Source organism: Patella vulgata, chromosome 7 (assembly GCF_932274485.2).
Source record: "Patella vulgata chromosome 7, xgPatVulg1.2, whole genome shotgun sequence".
NCBI classification, from domain to species: domain Eukaryota; kingdom Metazoa; phylum Mollusca; class Gastropoda; family Patellidae; genus Patella; species Patella vulgata.
This window is the reverse complement of record NC_065885.2, coordinates 40,047,309-40,073,333: the sequence shown is the minus strand read 5'-3', so window position 1 is coordinate 40,073,333 and position 26,025 is coordinate 40,047,309. Positions and strand designations below refer to the sequence as shown.

At 35.2% G+C, this 26,025-nt stretch overlaps 1 protein-coding gene across 2 annotated transcripts in view; it reads left to right on the top strand.

The window, feature by feature from the left end:
- LOC126828397 (UDP-xylose and UDP-N-acetylglucosamine transporter) overlaps positions 1-26,025 on the top strand; it is a 69,080-nt gene that overhangs the window by 29,490 nt on the left and 13,565 nt on the right. For both annotated transcript variants that reach the window (XM_050558187.2, XM_050558185.2), the window contains exon 5: positions 13,934-14,015. In XM_050558187.2, the coding sequence (XP_050414144.1) occupies positions 13,934-14,015 (82 nt within the window). The remainder of the gene's footprint in view (positions 1-13,933; positions 14,016-26,025) is intronic.

Below are 26,025 nucleotides of genomic sequence, written 5' to 3'. Positions count from 1 at the left end.
CTACAGGTGTTTTAAAATTCATTATAAGTTGTGCATATTTATAGTAGTTTTTAATCAAAGAGTTTACTGGAAGCTCATTTAGAATATGGCATTCTAAGTCGGACATAGAAACAATATTGCTACTTGTCACAGTGTTTTTTACATTGCCTGTTAGCAGGCAGTAAAATTTGGCGTAGAGTTTTCGAGATATTTGGGGTCAAAGGTCAAATGAAGTCATTTGCATTGAAATTTGAATGTGAATGCACAGCCATTCTTATATTATCATGAAAACATGCTGAAAATGATCGAAAGTAATCACTCTTTCAATAAAAATGTAAACTTGCTAAATTCACCTTTGTTCTTTGTGACTCCGGAGTTCAAAAGGTCCAATTTTCCGTTTTTGCACTCGGAAGATTTAAAGCAATAAATGACAGCGTAAAATATAAAAACTAAAGCAAAACCTGTTCTAATTAATAATAGAAACATTTAAAAGGTATCTCTAGCTTGTCTTAGCACCGAACTTTTACTTTGGAAATTCGAAAAAGATCTTGCATAACAGAACCAAAACACTTCGAAACCTGTTTCAAAAATATGTAAAAACTATCAAATCAAAATCTCTCCGATTTAGTTTCAAAAAACGATTGCTATACATAATAAAACTATTTGTCCGAAAAAAACAATTGAATAGTTTATGGCTGGACTCCAGCCTGCAGACCACATCACGAAACCTACCAAACTTTTCCCTGGTAACACTTACCAGTACGGCATTTATATCCCATGAGCTATTATGTTCAATGCATCCATCGATTTTATCTGTGTCCATGTTCCGACGAAATTCATGAAAACTCATAAAAAATTTGCAAACTTTTAATCACGCCGTCAGATACATGTTTTCTGGTCACAGATTAACGTCGGTTTTGCCAGATTGGGATTCCCGGAAATCGACACAGCCTGCAGGCTGGATTCCAACCATCAAACTATTCACTTGTTTTTCCGACAACTAGTTCCATTATGTATAACAATTGTTATTAAACTAAATCGGGGAGATTTTGATTTGGTTCTGTTATGTACGGTGCTAAGACCACCTAAAGATAAGTTTTAAATGTTCCTGTTATTAATTAGAACAGATTTCGCTTTAGTTTTTTTACGCCCACATGGAAATGTGGTCGTATATTGCCGTCGCCCCCATCCGTCCGTCCGCCTGTCCGTCCTCGTCCACAATTTCTTGTGAACACTCTACAGACTACATTTATCAACCGATTGTTTTGAAATTGATATATGTTGTTTGCATTAGTACGATGAAGAAGCCTATTTAATTTCAATAACTTCCGTTAAATTTCTTCTGGAGTTATGGCCCTTGTTTCAAAAGTTATCAACCGATCCGTATGAAATTTATATGCATTATTTAAATTAGTAAAACAAAGAAGCCTATTGAATTTCACCAATTTCCATTAATTACATCTAGAGTTATGGCCCTTGTTTCACTTTGTTAAATCTTGTGAACGCTCTAATGACAAAAGTTATCAACCGATCTGTATGAAATTGATATGCATCATTTAAATTAGTGAAATGAAGACACCTATTGAATTTCAGCGATTTCCGTTAATTTCTTCTGGAGTTATGGCCCTTGTTTCACTTTTTTGCACCTTGTGAATGCTCTAACGATAAAAGTTATCAACCGATCTGTATGAAATTTATATGCATCATTTAAATTAGTAAAACAAAGAAACCTATTGATTTTCAGCAATTTCCGTTAATTACATCTAGAGTTATGGCTCTTGTTTCACTTTGTTGAATGTTGTGAACACTCTAATGACAACAATTATCATCCGATCTGTTTGAAATTGATATGCATCATTAAAATTAGCGAAATGAAGAAGCCTATTGAATTTCAGCAATTTCCGTTAATTACGCCATGAGTTATGGCCCTTGTTTCACTTTGTTGTACCTTGCAAATGCTCTAACGAAAAAAGTTATTATCCGATCTGTATGAAATTTATATGTATCATTTAAATTAGTAAAACTAACAAGCCTATTGAGTTTCAGTTATCACCTAAATTAATGAAATGAAGAAGAACAAGCCTATTGAATGTCATCAATTTCCGTCAATTACGTCTAGAGTTATGGCCCTTGATTTATTTTGTTGAACTTTGTGAACTTTCGAACAACAAAAGTTATCATCCGATCTGTATGAAATTTATATGCATTATTTGAATTAGTAAAACGAAAAAAGCCTGTCGAATTTGAACAATTTCTGTAGATTGCTTCCAGAGTTACGGCCCTTGTTTTAGTTTTTAGAACCTTGTGAACCTTCAAACAACGAAAATTATAATGTCATCTGTATGAAATTTTCTATTAAATTCCCCTAATTACCTGCAAAAGAATAAATATGTGACAACCCTTGTCGACTGCTCGGACGATTTAGCTGCTGGGGGCGTATGTTTTGTTGCCTGGCAACCTATCTTTATATTTTTCGCTGACATTTATTGCTTTAAATCTTCCTAGTGTAAAAATGGAAAATTTGACCTTTTGACCTCCGGGGTCACAAAGAACAAAAGTGAATTTAGCAAGTTTACATTTTTATTATACGTCCACACAATTTGTTTGTGGACACTCTACAGGTCACAATTCTTATCCGATTTTGACGAAACTTGAAATATAGGTTTATCTCCAAAAGATCTCGGTTCCTTTCGATATTGGCATGTATCGGATCGAAACTTCATGGATTATGGCCCCTGTTTGTACGAAAAATCACGTTTTTAGCTTGTGGACACTATAGAGGTCACAATTTATATCCGATTTTGTTGAAACTTGAAATGTAAGTTTATAACCCAAAGATCTCGATTCCTTTTGATATTCACGCATATCGGACCGTAATTTCTTGAATTATGGTCCCTGATAATACGAAAAATCGTGTTTTTAGCTTGTGGACCATAATTTTTATCCGATTTAAAAAAACGTATTATTATGTCACCGTTACACCCTAAGGGTGGGTGAGTTCGAATTTCGTGAAAATCGGCCCAAAATTGACAGACAAAATGGCCGCCGTTCGTTCTCAAATAGCGTAAAAATATGGTATATCTAGGTTGTGAACCGTATAGAGGTCACAATTTTTATCCGATTTTGTTGAAACTTGAAATGTAAGTTTATTACCCAAAGATCTCGGTTCCTTTCGATAATCGCGCATATCGGACCATAACTTCCTGAATTATGGCCCCTGATTGTACGAAAAATCGTGTTTTTAGCATGTGGTCATAATTTTTATCCGATTTAAAAAAACGTATTATTATATCACCGTTACACCCTAAGGACGGCTGAGTAGAATTTCGTGAAAATCAGCCCAAAATTGAAAGACAAAATGGCCGCCCTTCGTTCTCAAATAGCGTAAAAATATGGTATATCTAGGTTGTGAACCGTATAGAGGTCACAATTTTTATCCGATTTTGTTGAAACTTGAAATGTAAGTTTATTACCCAAAGATCTCGGTTCCTTTCGATATTCGCGCATATCGGACCATAACTTCCTGAATTATGGCCCCTGATTGTACGAAAAATCGTGTTTTTAGCATGTGGTCATAATTTTTATCCGATTTAAAAAAACGTATTATTATATCACCGTTACACCCTAAGGACGGCTGAGTAGAATTTCGTGAAAATCAGCCCAAAATTGAAAGACAAAATGGCCGCCCTTCGTTCTCAAATAGCGTAAAAATATGGTATATCAAGGTTGTGGACCCTATGGAGGTCACAATTTTAATCCGATTTTGTTGAAACTTAAAATGTAAGTTTATTACCCAAAGATCTCGGTTCCTTTTGATATTCACGCATATCGGATCGTAACTTCCTGAATTATGGCCCCTGATTGTACGAAAAATCGCGTTTTTAGCTTGTGGACCCTATAGAGGTCATAATATTTATCCGATTTAAAAAAACGTATTATTATATCACCGTTACATCCTAAGGACGACTGAGTTCGAATTTCGTGAAAATCGGCCCAAAGTTGACAGACAAAATGGCCGCTGTTCGTTCTCAAATAGCGTAAAAATATGGTATATCAAGGTTGTGAACCCTATAGAAGTCACAATTTTTATCCGATTTTGTTGAAACTTAAAATGTAAGTTTATAACCCAAAGATCTCGGTTCCTTTCGATATTTGCGCATATCGGACCGTAACTTACTGAATTATGGCCCCTGATTGTAGGAAAAATTCACTTTCATTTTAGCTTGTTCTCTATCCATCTCTCGAAAATGTGGGCGTATCCTGCCTGGCAGCCGCTGGTTGAAAGAGTGTTTACTTTCGATCATTTTCACCATGTTTACATGATATATAAGAATGGCTGCACATTCACTTTCAGTGCAAATGACCTCATTTGACCCCAAATATCTTGAAAACGCCCCAATAGTCCATGTGGCAGACCTTGGATTTCGGAGTATCATCACCAATTTGATGAATAAATTCAACCATGATTTTCAGTTAGCCTGGTGCCCAAAGTGTTCAAATTTGCTTAATGCCATTTTGGCGACCATCTTTAAAAATGGCCGCCATTTTTTCATTGCAATTGAGCGGTCAAGGAAACCTTCATAACTCTTTCACAGATTGACCTATTGATATGGAATATGGCTCAAAATGTTCGCAATAACATTCTACTGCTGCTGTTATATGACACATGTTGGTGAATGAATCATATATTTTCCAAATCAACAGATTATTCTGAAAAAAGCAACGTTTTTGGCTTTTTTTTCAAGATTTATTTTATAAGTTTACTACCAAATCATGCTCAGGGTAAATTTAGCCAAATTTTGTGTGGGATCTTCCTAAAGATGGGTTCCCGCGTACAAACTGGGTGATTTAATGGTATATATGGACTAAAAACATATTCAAACTAATTAATTTGTCATAATTATGCTTCAAATCCTTCTCAAACATTGTAATTGCGAAGGAATGCCCTGCTATTAAAATTCGATCAAACCAGGTCATGTTTACGTCACGTCTTGGGAGTCAGAGGAGAATTCATTGCATACATAAGACGATGTTGTCTTTAATCGCTTACTATTTATTACAAATATCGAATCCTAATTAAATTCTCGGATTATCCACTACCTGCATCTTTTTCCATCATTTTTATCTCAGAAATTATTGTACGTCTAACTCTTCATAAAGTTTATCAACTTGTACATCAAGTGCTCAATGTTCGCTTGTGACCTTTGACATCATGTGTGCAGAAGTCGCTGATCGTCGGGCTGTTGATTAGGGGAACCCTTACATTTTTGTCCTGTATACGCTCCATGAGTGTTTTTCGGGGAATCCAGTATTTTTCTAGTAAGATTGGATATCTCTACATATATACCAAAATTGCTATATTTTTATTGGAAATAACCACCCGATAAATACTTTTCTGGGAACCCATCTTTAAGTTATTCATTTGGCATAAATAAATACACTCAGTGACCCAGTCTGTACAGCTGCGGTGGCCGCAAACTCAACAAAAGTCTTGAGTAGACTGTCAATTTTAAAATGTTGAGCCTCGGCGAGGTAGGGTACTAACCATGTGAACGTTTTTTTAGGGTTGTCGCAATCGCAACGATATTTGGGGACCGGTTGTTTTTGAGGAAAAATTTGTCACTGAAGACGTTTTTGATATTATGACACTTCTGTGACGTTATTTCGGTTGAATCTGTCTGATTTCCAAAATGGCCGCCAAAATTTGACGAAAAATGAATTTCTTGTTAGGATGGATGAGTATCACGCAAGGTAAGACTTGTGATATATCATATATAGGGTTTTCATAGTCATTGTACTTACAATTGATCTATAAAATTAGTTTCCCAAAATCCAAGATGGCGAAAATTCAAAATGGCAGTCAAAATTGCCTAAAATGATCGATGCCGCGGATAATCGTCATTTTACAGTTTGACATGCCCTGTAATATGCCGCTTAAGGGGTTTTCGATGTCACAGAACTTAAATACAACCTCTAAAAAAAAAGGGTTTCCAAAATCCAAGATGGCTAAAATCCAAGATGGCGGCAAGATTTTCCCTAAAATGAATGATTTTTCAGATAATCGTCATTTTTCTGTTTTGTACGGCTTGTAATATGTCCTTTATGGGGTTTTCAGGATCACTGAACTTAAATATTACCTCAAAAATAGATTTTGGACATCATAGATGATTGCTTAAAGGAGCTAAATCGCTAACATTTGGGACCTAGAAATTGACAAAAGTGGGTCGCAACGCATATAATACTGTAATATGAATGTATATAAACTGATTTACATTCAATGGTTACCGTTTTTATTCCAATTTCAAATCAGTTATGTTCAGCGAAATAAGCCAGCAGTCTCAATCGAGTGCAAATTTCTAGCGTCTGGTTATTCCAGTCTACATACGCTGTTTGATTTGGTGCAATGTGTCTAGCCTCGTCCCTCGAGACTATTGTTACAACTGGGGCTGAAGCGCATTATGGTACACGATTCGTGTACCAATGGTAAAATGTATATTTTGTCTTACATATTGTATATCAAAACTCCATCTTTTTCCGGTAAGATCACAACATCAATGTTGATTTAATTTGACAAATAAATCGTGTTTTCAATGTTGAAGATTTTGGATGATATTGAGTTAGAGACTTAGCTACTTTAAGAACAAAACGGGACAATTGTCAGTCTTTCTATTGGCTTGGCTTATTATAAAAATGTGTAGTAGTTTTTTAGGGGAGGTTGGAATTAATTATACTAGATCTCGTAAATCAGAAAACAAGATTTAATATTATTCCAGCAAAATTGTATGGAATTTTAATATATCTTTGAAAATATATCTAGTTGTTAAGAATTTACCTATTCTGTAGGCCGAAATAGTGGCTCAGTGGGTAAGGCTCAACGAGGTCCGAAATTCGATCCCTGTGTCTGGGCATATTTTTCCCTCATTTCACACTGTATGACGAATAGCCATCTTCATTGACCAAGTTAGAACAGTAGGACATTAACCCACATTGCATTTCATTTCTGGTCCACAAATGGTAATGTGATAGATTTTTACTTTGAAGAGTCTGGCAACCTTTTGTGGTATCATCTAGAATCTAGACAGATGGTGTCATGGATTCATATTTGTCAATTGTGAAAGTGTAAAATGTATTTCACAACAAGTTCTAAGTTTAAAAATGATAATTACAGAGATAATTTGAAATGCATTTACGACTAGGTATCCCAAAAGCCATGGCTCACGATTTCCTCTTTGTTAATGTCACAACCATCCTCTTCATTGGAATTACTGTGACAATCGCAACTACTGTTTTTCTTCAGCAATGGACACTAGCCAAAGTACAAGAAGAAGCAGGAGATCTCAGCAGCAACAATGATGATGCCATTCTAATATCATAGGCCTACCTAAAGCGAAAGAGGAAATTGGTCGACATTACTTTTGTGATGCCTAGTCGTAAATGCGTTTCAAATTATCTTCGCAACGATTCTTTTTAAACTTTCAACTTGTTGTGAAATGGATCTGTGGATACGATATCTAGACTTTACCACAAAAGTTGCCAGGCATAGAGTCTTTGATGAAAAACCGGTTCGGTTGTACCATATAATTGTTACGGGGGGTCCATTCTCTAGTTGTAGAAAAAACCACACCAAGGGTTCGATTCAACGGTTTATTCAGATATAACAGAAACCCTGAAATACATAATAAATAAGACTAAATATATATAATAATACATATGTTGAATTGATAAAATCTATATCTATACCCCATTACAAATTAATAATAGCATCATAACTTTAGTAGTAGAAATATACATACTAGATACATGCTACATAGGCCTATCTATAAATCCATTTTACTTAGTCACTTAAACACGATCTTAAATACTGCCTATATAATTAACTTCATCCTGCTAACTTGTATGACAGCTACAAGTTAAAGTATATGTATGTAATAATACCAATCTAAATAATCTAAATAACTAAACACTTAATAAGTAGCTTACCCTGAAGTATCTGTAATAAAATATATGAATGTGTGAATATGCAATAGATGTTTTAAAGTATATTTGAATGAAAGTGGTGAAATGTATAATATACTAACTATAAACCATTACTAAACCCAAGGAACTTTACATTTTACTAAAAATCCAATATGTCTGACACTATATGTCCAACATGACCAAGACTTTGAAAACTATGATAAAACTACATAAAACCATATATAATACATACCCTACCTGGCAATCACTGGAACTATTGAATACTTTAATCTAACTTCTATATAAACTATATTAGAAATGAAATATCTAAAACTAGCTAATTAAACTATGACTATACAGAAATAAGTTGCAATATGGAGAACTGAAAATAGTCAACCTATTGCCTCAAACTCTATTACCTAAGTGTCCAAACATTCCCTGGATACCAAATCACCTGACCACAATATACTCAGGTTCAAAGGTTAAAACCAAGACAAGATACCAAAAGTGAGAAGAAACTCACTCTAACTTAAGATAGTGGATAGAAAGTCGATAGAAACACAGGATAGCTAAAGCTAGTGAAGTGGAACATATTATCTAACATTTAAAACTTAGTATTGGTGACTTTAAAATATTCCCCAATAAAATCACTCTCCCACATACTTCCCCCCTAATGCAAATGTTGTCCCCGACATTAACCATATTCGACATCCGATCACAATATGACCTGGCCGTCTCCAACACCAGCTAAACTAAAATACATCCGGAAACAAGGACTTGCATAAACCTGGCAACATAGTTAGTACGACCTGCAACCTATCTGGTGACAAACTCATGAAATCTGGTGGTAACAGCGATCTTGCCAGTTCAGCACGCAACTGTAGGGTAGAAGGTACCGAAGATGCTGGTTGCTGTGACATGACATAATCTTCATACCGGAGCGGTTGTTTTCTTTCTCTTCCCGATCTTCTGGGCTCCGGGTCATCTGGCTGTGAATTTTCCTCTGACACTTCAGAAACAGCTGAGTCTGGTGGTTCAGGCCTGCTTCCACCATCTTGAACACTGGTGTCGATCTCAGCTTGTCCGTTGTTCCCATCGTGTACCTCAGTGGTGCTAGCACCAAAAAATGCAGACAAAATACCAAAATAGTGATAAAAACGGAAAAAAATTTTGATGCTAATTATCTAAAAAGTCTGTAAAACCCAAAATATCGAAAAATCAATAAATAACGAAATAACAACACTAATTGCCAAAAAAAAAACCTAAGCCACACAAAAAAATTGCTAGTTGGGTCAGACTAGACCATGCATAAAAATTGTGGGGAACTGTTGTTACGCATTAAAATTGTTGACACTCTAGGTGGGTAATGGGTCAGGCAAGATTAGGCAGACTGATTACCACTCGGCTTCGTATTCTACGCAAAATTTTACTCTAGAAAAGTTGGGTCTGGTTTTGTGCCCATTTGATGGACCCTCCCAACCCAACCCTGCACTGAGCCTCCGGTCTAAATAGCGTCTATTCCTTTCAACCTTGCAATATTTGACATGATAAATTCACTCCATTGAAAGAATACTATTAGTATTACATGTAAATCCTACTTTCCAACAGTGATTCAGGCTTCAAGGGAGTATGACTCTATATTCGGAACCTTAAAATAGCCGAAAATGGGTCTAAAAGCACATACATTTGTATTAATATAATATTTATATATATTAAGTGATTAATATTCAATTTTTAAGTTTTTTATTGTAAATGCTTATCAATATTGTTGGTGAAATATGTGAATAGTTAAAATTGAACAACAGTCATTTACGCCTGATTAGTCCATTCTATACATATTTTTATACGCCCACATTTTCATGTGGACGTATATTGTCGTCGCCCCTGTCCGTCATCAATTTGTTTGTGGACACTCTACAGGTCACAATTTTTATCCGATTTTTATGAAACTTGAAATATAGCTCTATCTCCCAAAGATCTCGGTTCCTTTCGATATTGCAGGGATAGAAACTAACGCTCGCCCGGTCGCCCATGGCGAGTAAAAGTCAGTACCGGCGAATGAAATTCAAAATCAATTAGCCTGTGTGGCGACCTGATATTTTGGTAGTTGTAATAATTGATAATTTGACTTAATGAACACTGTCATGAAACTAACTTCCGAAAATCGTCGCCATCACTATTTACGTGTTTTTAATCTGTTTACACCTCGATGAATTATGAAGCGAAAGTCGATATAATTGAATAACTTTTCAGTCATATTTCAGGTTAATTATCATAAATCGCCTAACATAATCGTTGATATATATACATGAAGCAATTTAGCGAAGAACATGGATGTTAAAAGGTTTTATAACAGCGAGATATTACGGCAATGAAGACACGTGCTCTGCTATAAATAACTTCATCACTCAGTGACAAGTTATGATATTAAATTTTAAGGACATTACATCATATTATTTTGCACATCACAACTGAATTTATAAAACATAAATGAAATATAAATACAAATGAGGCCCCTGAAAAAATCTATTGTATTGAAGATTAAACTTCCAAAGGACAAATATGAAATATGAAATGAAATGTGCCAAATTGAATTTTAATATATATGTCTTCATGACTGATTAATGAATTCATTATTTGATGAAAAAACAGAGGCAACAATGAACAAAGTCTATTTGTTGTATTATTAAATGTGCCAAAATAAATTTAAGTGCATGTATTTTGGTGTTTTTGATTGATTAATGATGAACAAAATGTAGCAGGAGTTTTGACGGACAGACAGACTATCCGGCAGTCCAGGTCGTGGGAAAAGTTGTATAGACTAGTTGACTCCAATTAACAATACAACAGTTTATTTCAGGACAAAATACACTTCATACACATAACAAAAACACTGAAAAGATACAAAATGATTATTTACAAAAGTGAACTATTAAATACGGTATCTCTGTTATAATATAAGTACTATATTATTATGCATTAAAATGAAAAGACTATCTATTTACATTGAACCATTCTAACAAAGATTCAAGATATAAATACATATTTCAAACATACCCTAAGACAGGTGCTTTTTTCCAGGAAAATAAAGATGATTTATAAAGTTATACACTTTATAGTCAACACAATACGAAACACTATAAAACAAATAGATATCACAATTAAAAGACTTTACACATGAGGGAAAAATATATTTAATCAACATTTACTTATGAAATATAAGGTTATTTAATTTCTATATATATATTATTATTAACTTGCTAATATTTACTTTAATAGTTTGGAATTATTTATATAGTTTAAAATGTCTAGTCCAGTCAAACAAATACAAAACCTACCTTGAAATAAATGATTAATTTGTGCTGTAATTAAGAAGAGCTGTTTAAAGATGGGTAGAAAATAGAAGAGTGAAGTTAGTAACCAAAATCAACAAAGCAGGTTTCCAAGGGAATGAAATCTACTCACTACCTTATATCAATAGCATTTTTAAACTTTAAACTAAAGTAAATATCACCACTGGAAAGAAAAGGCTAGCTGGATACTCAAGACAATAGAGACTGACTGAAATAGTTAAAGTGGCTATAACACCCTACTAAAATATTTAAAGGGGCTAAAACACCCTACTACAAAAACAACAGTCTAAATCAGAATTTTTAGTCTGGTGTCAGTTTCTTACTGGGCTAGTAGAATGTTGGCTGGGCTAGTAAGATCTGAAAGCTACTAGCCCAAATGGCTAGTGACCATTTCAGGTTAGTTTCTACCCCTGCTATTGGCATGTATCGGACAAATAACTTCATGGATAATGGCCTCACGTTTTTAGCTTGTGGAAAATCTAGAGGTCACAATTTTGATCCGATTTTGATGAAACTTGAAATTCATGTTTATAACCCAAAGATCATGGTTCTTTTGATATTCACGCAAATCGGATCGTAACTTCCTGAATTATGGCCCCTGATTATACGAAAAATCATGTTTTTAACTTGTGGTCCCTCTAGAGGTCACAATTTTTATCGGATTTAGAAAACAGTTTAGGTATATCACCGTTACACCCTAATGATGACAGAGTTTGAATTTCATGAAAATCAGACCAAAACTGCCAGACAAAATAGCCGCCCCTTTCACACAAATAGTGTAAAAATATGGTATATCAAGGTTGTGGACCTTCTAGAGGTCACAATTTTCATATGATTTTGATGAAACTTGGAATGCATGTTTATAACCCAAAGATCTTGGTTCCTTTCAATATCCGCGCATATCAGATCGTACCTTCCTGAATTATGGCCCCTGATTGTACGAAAAATCGCGCTTTTAGCTTGTGGTCCCTCTAGAGGTCAAAATTTTTATCCGATTTAAAAAACGTTTTAGTATATCACCGTTACACCCTAATGATGGTTGAGTTCGAATTTCCTGAAAATGGGACCAAAACTGTCAGACAAAATGGCCGCCCCTTGTATGCAAATAGTGTATACATCGGGTATATCAAGGTTGTTCCGATTTTGATGACACTTGAAATGCATGTTTATAACCATTTGCACATATCGCATCATAACTTCCTGAATTATGGCCCCTGATTGTACATAAAATCACTTTTTTAGCTTGCGGTCCATGTAGAGGTCACAATTTTTATCCGATTTAAAAAAAAAAACATATGAATATATCACCATTACACACTAAGATCTTGGTTCCTTTTGATAATCGCGCATATTCGAAAGTATCTTCCTGGATTATGACGGATTCTCTAGAGGTCACAATATTTTTTTCCGATTTTAAAAGCTGTTTAAATATATTACCATTTCACCATAATGAAGGTTGAATTCAAATTTTATATTACCATTTCACCATAATGAAGGTTGAATTCGAATTTCGGGAAAATCGAAATGAAATTGGGTTCACAATTTTTATCCGATGTTGATGAAACTTAAAACAGATCTTTATATTCCAAAAATCTCAGTCCCTTTTGATATTTGTGCATTTCAGACCATAACTTTCTGGATTATGGCCACTGATTGTACAAAAAATCGTTTTTGTTTTTAGCTTGTTCTCTATCGATCTCTTGCATAATGTGGGCGTATCCTGCCTGGCATCCACTGGTTTATTATGAATTTATTGTTTGTGAATAAGCCATTACTAATTACTTCTGCATTGTCTTGTAGGATATGCTTTTCTTTGTTCATAACAAGTAGCATCCAAAACTGTAGAAGTAGAATACACGACTTGTGTAATGATTTTAACATGTTCATTTTATCTTAAATATTAGATATTAGGATCCCATATTTTCATGTCAAGATAACATCAATATTCATTGAAATGGACCAAAATTGAATTTTAATCTGTGTTTTTAATTTCGAATTTTAAGTTTAATGGAAAATATTGAGTTACAGGTTTAACTCCTTTAATGGTTACAATTTTTCTGGCATACCTAGTCAACAGTGATATGTTAATTGTTATGAGTACCAGCCTGTGTTAGTTATTTGGTGTGAAATTCAATTTCAAAACTAACCCATTTCAACTGATGATTTTCCTCTCTTAAAATCCAAATTGAGTAAAGTCAGAAAGTGGTTGGGCGAAATCACTTGCATTCTCTAACTAAGCCAGTTTACTTAATAATTAAATATGGTAAAACTGTATAGTTAATAGAGGCCAACTGTAGCTGAAACCCACTAATCTACATACGGATATCGGTATACCATTGTTTTAGCTACATTCTTGTATCTATGTAGACCTGTGCTTAAATTGTTTTCTATTTGAAATGAAAGTGATCAAAGGTCTGAAAGGATATCTTTAAGATATGCTGCTACGTGTATCTTCTCTATTACTACACCTGCAAAACTGCTTTTCTAAAAAAAAGTATACCATAATAGATGTATGGTATCTGAAATTATGTATAAATAGATATAATCTCTGAAATAACGTATAGATGGATACATGTATAATATCTGAAATTGTGTATAGATTATAGATAGACTGTATAACAATTATTTTTTATTGTATATTTCAGATATAATCTAAGTAAATATATATCTGTAGGTTTAATATCATCTGGTATTATTGTCTGTACTATAGCATCAGCTAAACAAGTTGTAAGTATTACTGTATTCTTGTATTTATAATATACCATAAAAGTACAATTTTTGAAAGAATTTCCAAACTTCCTTTTTTCCAGCATACAAAGTTTGACATTTGTTACAACTATACAAGTACATGTGAATAACTGATCATATTTTGTGCAATGATATAGTTGAATAGTACAATGTTTTTTATACGCCCACATTTTCATGTCTGGACGTCCACAATTGTTTGTAGACACTCTACAGGTTGAAATTTTTATCCGATTTCAACGAAACTTGAAATATAGGTTTATCTCCCTAAGATCTCGGTTCCTTTCGATATTGGCATGTATCGGACCATAACTTCATGGATAATGGCCCCTGATTGTACAAAAAATCATGTTTTTAGTTTGTGGGCCCTATAGAGGTCACAATTTTTATCTGATTTTGTAAAAATCGAAATGAAAGTGCCTGACAAAATGGCCGCTCTTTGTACACAAACGGTGTATATGTACTTCAAAGGTTATGGACCCTCTAGAGGTCAGAATTTTTATCCGATTTTGATGAAACTTGAAACCTATCTTTTATATTCCGAAAATCTGAGTCCCTTTTGATATTTGCACATTTCAGACCATAACTTTCTTGATTATGGCCCCTGATTGTACAAAAAATCGTTTTGTTTTAGCTTGTTCTCTGTCCATCTCTTGGAAAATGTGGGCGTATCCTGCCTGGCAGCCGCTGGTTATCTGATTTTGTTGAAATTTGAAATGTAAGTTTATAACCCAAAGATCTTGGTTCCTTTCGATATTCGTGCATATCGGACTGTAACTTCCTGAATTATGGCCCCTGATTGTAAAAAAAATCACATTTTTTAGCTTGTGGACCCTATGGAGGTCACAATTTTATTCCGATTTAAAAAAATGTTTTAATATATCACTGTTACACTGTAATGACGGTTAAGGTCGAATTTCATGAAAATCGGACCAAAACTGCCAGACAAAATGGCCACCCCTCGTTCATAAATAGTGTCAAAATATTGCGTATCAGGATTGTGGACCCTCTGGAGGTCACAGTTGTCATCTGATTTTGATGAAATTTGAAATCCATGTTTATAACCCCTTTCTATTTTTGTGCATATCGAATCGTAACTTCCCGAATTATGGCCCCTGATTTTACGAAAAATTGCGTTTTTAGCTTGTGGTCCCCTCTAGAGGTCACAATTATTATCCGATTTAAAAAAATGTTCAAATATGTCACTGTTACACCGTAATTTTGTCTGACGACCAAAATTGCCAGACAAAATGTCCACCCCTCGTATGCAAATAGTGTAAACATCTGGTATATCAAAGTTGTGGATCCTCTGGAGGTCACAATTTTGATCTGATTTTGATGAAACTTGAAATGCAAGTTTATAACCCAAAGATCTCGATTCCTTTCAATATTCGCGCATATCAGATCGTAATTTCCTGAATTATGGCCTCTGGTTGTACGAAGAATCGCGTTTTTAGCTTGTGGTCCCTCTAGAGGTCCCAATTATTATTCGGTTTAAAAAAACATTCGAATATATCACTGTTACACTGTAATGTTTGTTGATATGAATTTCATGAAAATCAGGCCAAAACTGTTGGACAAAATGGCCGCCCCACGTACGCAAATAGTGTAAACATCTAGTAAATCAAGGTTGAAATACATGTTTATAACCCAAAGATATTGGTTCCTGTCGATATTCGTGCATATCAGATCGTAACTTCCTGAATAATGACCCTTTATGAAACAAAAAATCATGTTATTAGCTTGTGGTCCCTGTAGAGGTCACAATTTTTATCCGATTTAAAAAAACGTGTGAATATATCACCATTACACACTAAGATCTTGGTTCCTTTTGATAATCGCAGATACCCGAACTTAACTTCCTAGATTATGGCCCCTGATTGTTCGAAAAATCGCATTTTTAGCTTGCAGATTCTCTAGAGGTCACAATTTTTTTCAATTTTAAAAACCGTTTAAATCATCAGCATTCCACCATAATGAAGATTAAGTCGCATTTCGGGAAAATCGAAATGAAACTGCCTGACAAAATGGCCGCTCTTTGTATGCAAATTGTGTAGAAGTGTGTAATACGAAGGTTATGGGCCCTCTAGAGGTCACAATTTTTATCCGATTTTGACGAAACTTAAAACATATCTATATATCGAAAAGATCTCACTCCCTTTTGATATTTGCACATTTCAGGCCATAACTTTCTGGATTTTTGCCCCTGATTGTACAAAAAATCATGTTTGTTTTTAGCTTGTTCTCTATTCATCTGTTGCAAAATGTGGGAGTATCCTGCCTGGCAGCCGCTGGTTTCTGATTTTGTTGCAACCTTAAATTTATGCTTATATGACAAAGGTCTTGGTTTCTTTCGATATTCGTGCATATTGGATTGTAACCAGGGATCTTAATTGACTGTTTTTTGTCGGCTTTAGCCGATTGATCTTTAATATACACTGTAGCCGATTGGTAAAACAATGAACCGGCCACTAAGGTATCACAAATCAATCTACTTTCGGCCGATTTACAAAGAATTAATTATCAGGCCGATTGGTAAAACAATCAACCGGCCATTATGGTATCATAAATCAATCTACTTTCGGCAGATTACAAAGAGTTAATTATTACTTGTCGATTAAGAAACCCATCAAAGAGTCAATCATTACAATGAATACCTTCGGTTTATTTCATAAATAAACAACTTAAAGCGAGAATTTCAAATTTTCTAAGAAAGTCAAAACATAATTATTTCTGTCTTTTGCTCAATAGGTTATCAACTCACTATTATACGATCATGGACATTATTTCCCACCCTTAAAAATCTATGACACAGGAAATAACAACACAATTACCTCCCCTGTTTTGCTATTGACAACATGGGGCAGCCATTTTCCAACGTTGGAATTTGAAGTTAAAAATGATAATTTTGCCAATTTCTCAGCTGGCAATAGCGAATTATAGGATAAATAGGATTATTCTTTAACAAGGTTGGACTGTTTATGGATACCATCTATTTTAAGGCTTTATTTTAATACATTTTAAAAATATAACTTGAAAATTTGAAATTTCCGCTTTAATTGAGGTAATGATGCCAAGTATTTGAACACCTCGCAGAATGACACCAGGAAACGTAAACAAGATTTAACTGAATATAGGTCAACCAAATTATCGGCAATAAAAGACCATATTAATCTGACGATCATACCTGCGCAGCAAAGAAAGACCTTGAACTTCAAGCATGCACGTCGTCAATGGAAATTCCAAAAGCTAGAGATCCTCCCACGTCCAATATAGGTCAACCAAATTATCGACAATAAAAGACCATATTAATCTGACGATCATACCTGCGCAGCAAAGAAAGACGATGGCAGAACAAAGAGTTTAATCTATAGAAATTATTTCAAACCGGGCGTTAATCCGAAATGCGTATTTCATATAGCAAAAAGAAACATTGCCATCGAAAATTATGAACAATATTATAATTGAACAGCAGGGACATGAAATGACAAAATATTTATATCGTGATTTTAATTGTTGTGGTGAATTTGAGGAAGAGATCCTCTCAGATATCCGAACTAGTCCTGATGCATTAAATCCCAACAATTGTATACTGGTAACACTAATAATAACTAATCTGAATCACGACAATTGGCCACATGACCTTTCGCACGTACAGCATATTTCCGAGTTCCGACTATACACGGAAACTGATTTGTGCTACTTTGTTATTTATATACTTTGTTATTTTTATATATATTAACATGTGCTTACAAATAAAATAATTTAAAAAAAAACATTTGTATGTACTTGTAGTTTTTACTAATTTATAACCTCTGTTTAGTTGGAGTTTCAGCTATTATTATCCCGAATATGTTATGCAATTAGTGAATTATGCAATTACTGTCGTAAATAGAGTATGCATAAACCAACATGTTTGTTGTTGAAAAGACGACTATCCGTTAGGCCTACCCGTGGCCGGTTCATTTCAAATTTGATTAAGAACCCTAATGACGGTTACACCCTAATGACGGTTGAGTTCGAATATCGTGAAAATCGGACAAAAATTGCCGGACAAAATGGCCACCCCTCGCATGCAAATAGTGTAAAAATATGGTATATCAAGATTATAGAGGTCACAATTTTCACCCAATTTTAATGAAAATTGAAATGCATGTTTATAACCCAAAGATCTTGGATGCTGTCGATATTTGCGCATATCGGATCGTAACTTCCTGATTTATGGCCCCTACGGAAAATCTTGTTTTTAGCTTGTGGTCTCTCTAGAGGTTACAATTATTATCTGATTTACAAAAACGTTCAAATATATCACCGTAACACCGTAATGTTGGTTGAGTTTGAATTTTGTGAAAATCGGACTAAAACTGCCAGACAAAATGACCGCCCCTCTACGTAAATAGTGTAAACATCTGGTATATCATTGGCCAATGCTTTGGGACAAGATAACTTTGATTCTAACTGATGGAGAGTACTACCAGGTACTTCAAAACCATGACAATTCAATCAGTTTGATTGCTCGATACTTTTGAAAAAGATAAATGTGCAATTAATATTATATGTCATCTATTTATTGTCCCCAGCCTTTCAAAGAAAGAAGGGGACTATTAAAATGGGTTTGTCCGTCTGTCTGTCTGTCCATCACACATTTTGGGACGCAATAACTCTCCTTCTAATTAAGCTAGAATGTTCAAACTTGGTGTAGGTGTTTATTAGGTCAATGCTTTGATGGAGTTCGAAGATGAGCATTTTCTGCTTAGGGTAAGCAGAGATAAGCAATTTGATTGCTTGATGCTTTCCGACACGATAACTTTTGTTCTAATTAAGTGAGAGTGATGAAACTTGATGTATAGTTTCATTACATCAATACCTTGACTAAATTCGATAATGAGCATTTTCTGCTCATGGTAAGCAGAGCGATAAGCAATTTGATTGGCTGGGACTTTGGAACACAATAACTCTCCTTCTAATTGAGGTAGAACGTCCAAACTTGGTGTAGGTGTTTATTAGGCCAATGCCTTGATGGTGTTCGAAGATGCTCAGGGTAAGCAGAGCGATAAGCAATTTCTTCTAATTAGGTGAATGCCTTGATCTAGTTTGATGATAAACATTGTCTGCTTATGGTAAGCAGAGATAAGCAAGATGCTTTGGGGCACGATAACTTTGGTTATAATTAACTGAGAGTGATGAAACTCTGAGTATAGATTCATTATATCATTACCTTGACTAAGTTTGATGGTGAGAATTTTCTGCTTAGGCTAAGGAGAGATAAGCAATTTGATTGGTCAAGACTTTGGAACATAACAACTCTGCTTTTAATTGAGGTAGAATGTTTAAACTTGATGTTGATGTTTATTAGGTGAATGTCTTGACTTAGCTCAATGATTAACATTTCGAGCCAAAGCTAAGCGATGAAACTTAGTGTATAGTTGATAATCAGTTTGATTGCTTGATACTTTTGAAAAAAAATAAATGTGCTATAAATTAAAATGTTTCATCTATTTATTTTGGGATTTCGGTGGGGGACACCAGCCTCATTGTTGGCTTGTATTCCTAAGTTGCTCATTTTAACTGGATAATGGCCCTTACTATTGTTAATGTTTTTTTGCGACTTATGATGTCAATTGACAGACTATCGTCGTCAAGACCAGTCGCATTATTTCTGTTGCTGCTTTCTTGTAGTCAGTGTTAGTTTTTTCTCTGTTTTATAGAAATAAGGACTTTGTATTGAATACACTTAGCCTACAGATTTTCACATTCTTAAAATGCTTTTATCGCTTCAGATTACTATCTAGACTCTAGAATCTCCAAGTCTTTTTTGATATCAAAAAATATCAACACAAGTCGATAAAATAAAAAAATACAAACGAGGCTTTGCCAGTCTGTTCTGCCAGTCATGGTGATTCCTCCCCAAACCATAACAGACCCACGCTCCCGAATCTGTCATGCTGTCTGACGTTAACATTAGCCTGACGCTCATTTACATACCTCCAAACGCGAGCACATCTATCAGTGAAATCCAGAGTAAATCTGAACTCATCTGAGAACATTACACGCGCCCATCGACGATTACCCCAATTTCTAGGCTACACCATTGATGGTTGTTTGCCATGTGCTGGCGAGTTAATGGAGGCACAACATGCGGTCGTCGCGCATGCAAATGGGCTGCATGTAGCCAATTTCTAATCGTTTGGGGTGTAACTCGAATTCCTGTAACTTGGTACAAGTTTATAGACAGCTGATTGGCCGTTTGTCCACGATTTCGCAGGACCTGTGTACGAATGTATCGATCCTTGGCTTGTGTAGTGGCTCTAGGACGACCTGAACGAGGTCTATCATCAACATTGTGTGTGTGTTGGTACAGACTGTGGCACATTAAGCATTATTGGCTACTGTTCGCTGTGTAGAACCCATTTAAAGCATGCCAATAGCACGTAGACGTTCATCATGTTGAAGACATCTCATTGCAAATTAAACGTAACACACTAAAGCAAAGATACGCTAAACAGTAAATCTTATGCAAGAACCGATAGGAAAGCAAACATGGATAGGATAAACCAGCATGCGGCAGTTTTCATCAACCCTTCCGTGAAGTGTCAAATTTGACAATGAACCCCTACCACGTATATGGCGCTATTGCGTGTCGCACGTGCAGCTCAGTGGTTCTGTTGGGGTGATAAGTTCTTCATCTGTGAACATACTCTCAAAGCATGTCAAGTGTCTATGACTATTTATCATATCACATAGGTATTTGCATTTCAATATCCCCTACTTTTTTTGAATATATAAGGTACATGATGATATGTTAGTCAGGTCGATATATGGAAAATACCCCGTCAATCCCCCCAAAATTGCTACAAAAGGTTTCTCAACTGATTCTGGTAGGGTTTAGTGTACTTTATAACATACTAGAATTTTACTAAAGAAGGCCCCCCGGAAAAATGTTTTTGGAATACATGACAATCTGCAATGAGATTTTATGCTTAGGTTACACAGAGTGATGAACAATTTTAATACGTGCTTTATAAATATGTTAGATGTGCAAGTAATTAATGAGTGTCATCTATTTAGGGACACCAGCCTCAATGTTGATTTGTAAAATACAACTAGATTAATGTCCAGTCGTCAATTGTCCTGTCTTGGCATAAAGATATGTTTTAAGTTTCATCAAAATCGGATAAAAATTGTGACCTCTAGAGGGTCCACAACCTTCGTATTACACACTTCTACACAATTTGCATACAAAGAGCGGCCATTTTGTCAGGCAGTTTCATTTCGATTTTCCTGAAATATGACTTAATCTTCATTATGGTGGAATGGTGATGTATTTAAACAGTTTTTAAAATCGGAAAAAAATTGTGACCTCTAGAGAATCTGCAAGCTAAAAATGCGATTTTTCGAACAATCAGGGGCCATAATTGAAGTTAAGTTCGGGTATCTGCGATTATCAAAAGGAACCAAGATCTTAGTGTGTAATGGTGATATATTCACACGTTTTTTTAAATCGGATAATAATTGTGACCACTAGAGGAACCACAAGCTAAAAACGCAATTTTTCGTAAAATCAGGGGCCATAATTCGGGAAGTTACGATTTGATATGCACAAAAATAGAAAGGAACCAATATATTTGGGGTATAAACATGCATTTCAAATTTCAACAAAATCAGATGACAATTGTGACCTCCAGAGGATCCACAATCCTGATACACAATATTTTGACACTATTTGTGAACGAGGGGTGGCCATTTTGTCCGTCAGTTTCAGTCCGATTTTAAGAAATTCGAACTCAACCATCCTTAATGTGTAAGGGTGATATATTCAAACGCTTTTTTAAATCGGATAAAAATTTATAAAATTTCAAGCAGTATAAAACCGAACTTATTCATTATGCAGTGTATAGAACCGGCTCGTTCTTTGGTTAGATCAGCAGTTAAAAATTGGAATTCATGGCCAAACTTTAGAAAGGAACTTATTCGATTATTTTGCACAGAAGCAGACCGCGCACACGCTACCAGAGAACTTTCAGTTATTGAGCAGGGCTGGGGCCATTACCTTGCCAATGTAATTAATTACATTACCATTACCATTACTTTTTAAATGTAATCATTACAATTACTTTATCATTTTATATAAGCCCACATGGAAATGTGGTCGTATATTGCCGTCCGTCCATCGTCCAAATTTTCTTGTGAACACTCTACAGACTACATTTATCAACCGATTGTTTTGAAATTGATATATGTTGTTTGCATTAGTGAGACGAAGAAACCTATTAAATTTCAATAACTTCCGTTAATTTCTTCTGGAGTTATGGCTCTTGTTTCACTTTGTTGCACCTTGTGAGCACTCTAACGACAAAAGTTATCAACCGATCTGTATGAAATTTATATGCATCATTTAAATTAGTAAAACAAAGAAGCCTATTGAATTTCAGCAATTTCCGTTAATTACATCTAGAGTTATGGCCCGTGTTTCACTTTGTTGAATCTTGTGAACGCTCTAATGACAAAAGTTATCAACCGGTCTGTATGAAATTGATATGCATGATTTAAATTAGTGAAATGAAGAAGCCTTTTTAATTTCAATAACTTCCTTTAATTTCTTCTGGAGTTATGGCCCTTGTTTCACTTTGTTGCACCTTGTGAACGCTCTAACGACAAAAGTTATCAACCGATCTGTATGAAATTTATATGCATCATTTAAATTAGTAAAACAAAGAAGCCTATTGAATTTCAGCAATTTCCATTAATTACCCTGTGTTTCACTTTGTTGAATCTTGTGAACGCTCTAATGACAAAAGTTATCATCCCATCTGTTTGAAATTGATATGCATCATTTAAATTAGTGAAATGAAGAAGCATATTGAATTTCAGCAATTTCCGTTAATTTCTTCTGGAGTTATGCCCCTTGTTTCACTTTGTATCTATTACTTTGTAGCTCCTGGAACACTACAAAATCCAGAAAATATACAATTAAACCAATTTTTTGTTGGTTTTCATGGCCAAGTAGCATGCAAACCCTACCTGAGTGCAGATTCGTAATCTACGCAAAAAGTTCTTTAGGACTACCAAATTTGAGCTGTATATCTTCACTAGAAAAATCAAGAAATCTGAAACTCGAGTAAATCATTGATACATATTTTGTTTCGAAAACTTACCGGTAAATCATGAAACTCAAATGCCTGTATCTCAGTCAATTTTCAAGCTACAGACCACAAATTTTGCAGTTTCTAGCAGTGACCTTAATCGGCTGTTTTTTTGTCTGCTTTAGCCGATTGATGTTTAATCTAGCCGATTTGTAAAACAATGAACCGACCACTGTGGTATCATAAATTAGGGCTGTACGATATTCTCGATATAGTCATTTTTCGCGATATGGTATTTTCAGACCCAACTACGATATCATGTGGCCAAAAATCGTCGATATAGTGGTTTATCGAATATTGCCAAAAACTTCAAATATCGAAAAAAATTATCATAAAAATAGATAATAAATACACTATCCGGCAGTGGAAATTAGCCGACGGCAATAAACTATAATAAAACTAATGTTTTGAGAATCGTTAAATGTTGAAAACACTTGCGCAGTGTCCGCAGCCGTGTATGCGTTACTTTTACTTTGTTTTTAGTCGACAATAAATTGTCAGTTGTTAGAACATGTAAAGCTTAGGCCAATCGAATCCTTGAATGGAAGATAGTCCGGATCATTTAGTATTTGTTAAACTGTTTGAACTTACAATACAAGACTTGAAGACCGCAACTACTTACTAGTGCTGCATGTGATATTTGAGAATTTTCTTACACAAGGTCACAAGCAGTCGCTTTTTAAACATCAGCGGTTGTATTTAATTTAATCATATGTACAGGCATAAGTAATGTCTCCTGTTATTTTTTTAAAAAGCATTGAAATGTTTTTATCCAAAAAGGATGTTGTCTTGTTCATTTTAATAAATCTATATTATAAAAAAAGCAAAGGTTAAAGTGTATGAATAAAGCAATTCTTACCCACAATTCTTACTCACTCTGTAGTCAGCTTTAATGCATTTATATTTAATTTTTTCAATAGCAAAGTGACATTATTATTAAATATCGCGATATTTAACTATATCGTTGAAAAAAATGCCAATATCGATATCGTCCCTTTTTTAAATATCGTACAGCCCTATCATAAATCAATCTACTTTTGGCTAAATTACATCGGGTTAATTATTACATTTTAATTAAGAAGTCAATCAACTTGCTTGTTGGCTACAACAACAGTCATACCTTAGTGAGAATCGGCCATGTGGTTCATAATCTGAGTAGCCTAATTAGCACATTTAACGGTAATTTGGATAAAACAAGCTTGCTGATGATTATTCATAATATGTGCGATAACATATATTTTTTCCAGATTTTTTCAAGGAATACATTAAAACAACTCTGAGCTGTTGAATCATTACAAAATTGAATTCACAACCTTCAGCTGTTCACTGTCACCTAATGCACAAACACCTTTGTCCATAGAATAAGTTTCAGAGCATTCAGTTTTGAGTGTCATCCTCCTCCTCCTCCTCCTCAGTATGGACCTCTTGAGTATTGTTTGGATTTGTCAGTTTTCAGTTTGGCAAGGGCCACATACAGCAGTGCAGGGGAGTCCATAGAATCTGCAGGTGCATTGAAAGGATTTGCATCCCCTGAACAGTTGGAATGGATAATTTTAAAGAGTTTGTCAGGTGCAGCATTGTTTTGGGTCATAATTGGAATTAACTGATCATTTTTCTGTTTCCATTCCCATTCAGTTGAGTTCATTTAATTTGCCATCCCCATCCATACTATAATTTGAAAGTACACACGTTGACTATGAAATCTTTGTGTTCTTTTGACTGCTTGTTTTTGTCCGTAATGTCAAGCGACAGTGGTGTTTGATGGCTATGGTGAAGGTCCCTCCATAAAAGACAACACACATAAGAGACAAGGAAAAAACCTGCACCCTATTGTTAGTTTTACTGCTGTAACCGAGATTTTGGGCAAAAAGGAGGACTTTTGTCTCGTGACAAAAACAAGGCAGACATGATTGCTCTCATCAGCACAGCACTAACTGAAAGGGGATGTCTTATCATTCAGTCACTAGGGGATTCAGACGTTGATATCGTTCAGGCAACTGTTGAACGATCCCGTCATTGTCCCACAACGTTGGTCGGTGAGGATACAGATTTGCTGACCTTGCTCCTTCATTACTCGGGATCACGTGGCTAAGTGGGTAAGACGCTGGCTCGCTAGCCTGGAGGTCGGGTGTTCGATCCCTGGATTGGCCAAGAAAGTCCGTCCAGATTTTCTGGCGTGGTTTCCCATTGTCAGTGATGCAGGACGGAGGGCCTGACAAGGACAGCTGTCTAGTCGTTCGAATGGGGCGAAAAACCGAGGTCCCGTGTACACATTGGCGTGCACGTAAAAGATCCCATGGCAGTTGGAATTCGATATAAGAGTAGGCCGTAGCGCCGCTGCCCGGGCAAAATTTCCCTCAGCACACTGTATGGTGTATGCCCGTCTTCATTAGCCCAGTTTAGGAGCAGAACAGTAGGACGTTAAACCCCATTTCATTTCATTTCATTTCCTTCATTACTCCAGAACAGACAATGAGTTCATCTACTTCTTTTCTGACACAAGCAAGCAGTCAAAAGTGTATAACATTAACCTGTTGAAAGAAACTTTAAGAAACTGTGTGTGCAATGAGTTGCTCTTTGTACATGCCTACTCGGGTTGTGATTCAACTTTATAGTCTGAAGGCTCAGTGCGGAGGAGTGTCCATCAAATGGGCACAAAACCAGACCCAACTTTTCTAGAGTGAAATTTTGCCGTTGGGGCGTTTTCAAGATATTCAGGGTCAATGGTCAAATGAGGTCATTTGCACTGAAAGTGAATGTGCAGCAATACTTGTATCCCGAAAACATGCTGAAAATGATTGAAAGTAACCAGCCTTTCAATAAAAATATTAACTAGCTAAATTCACCTT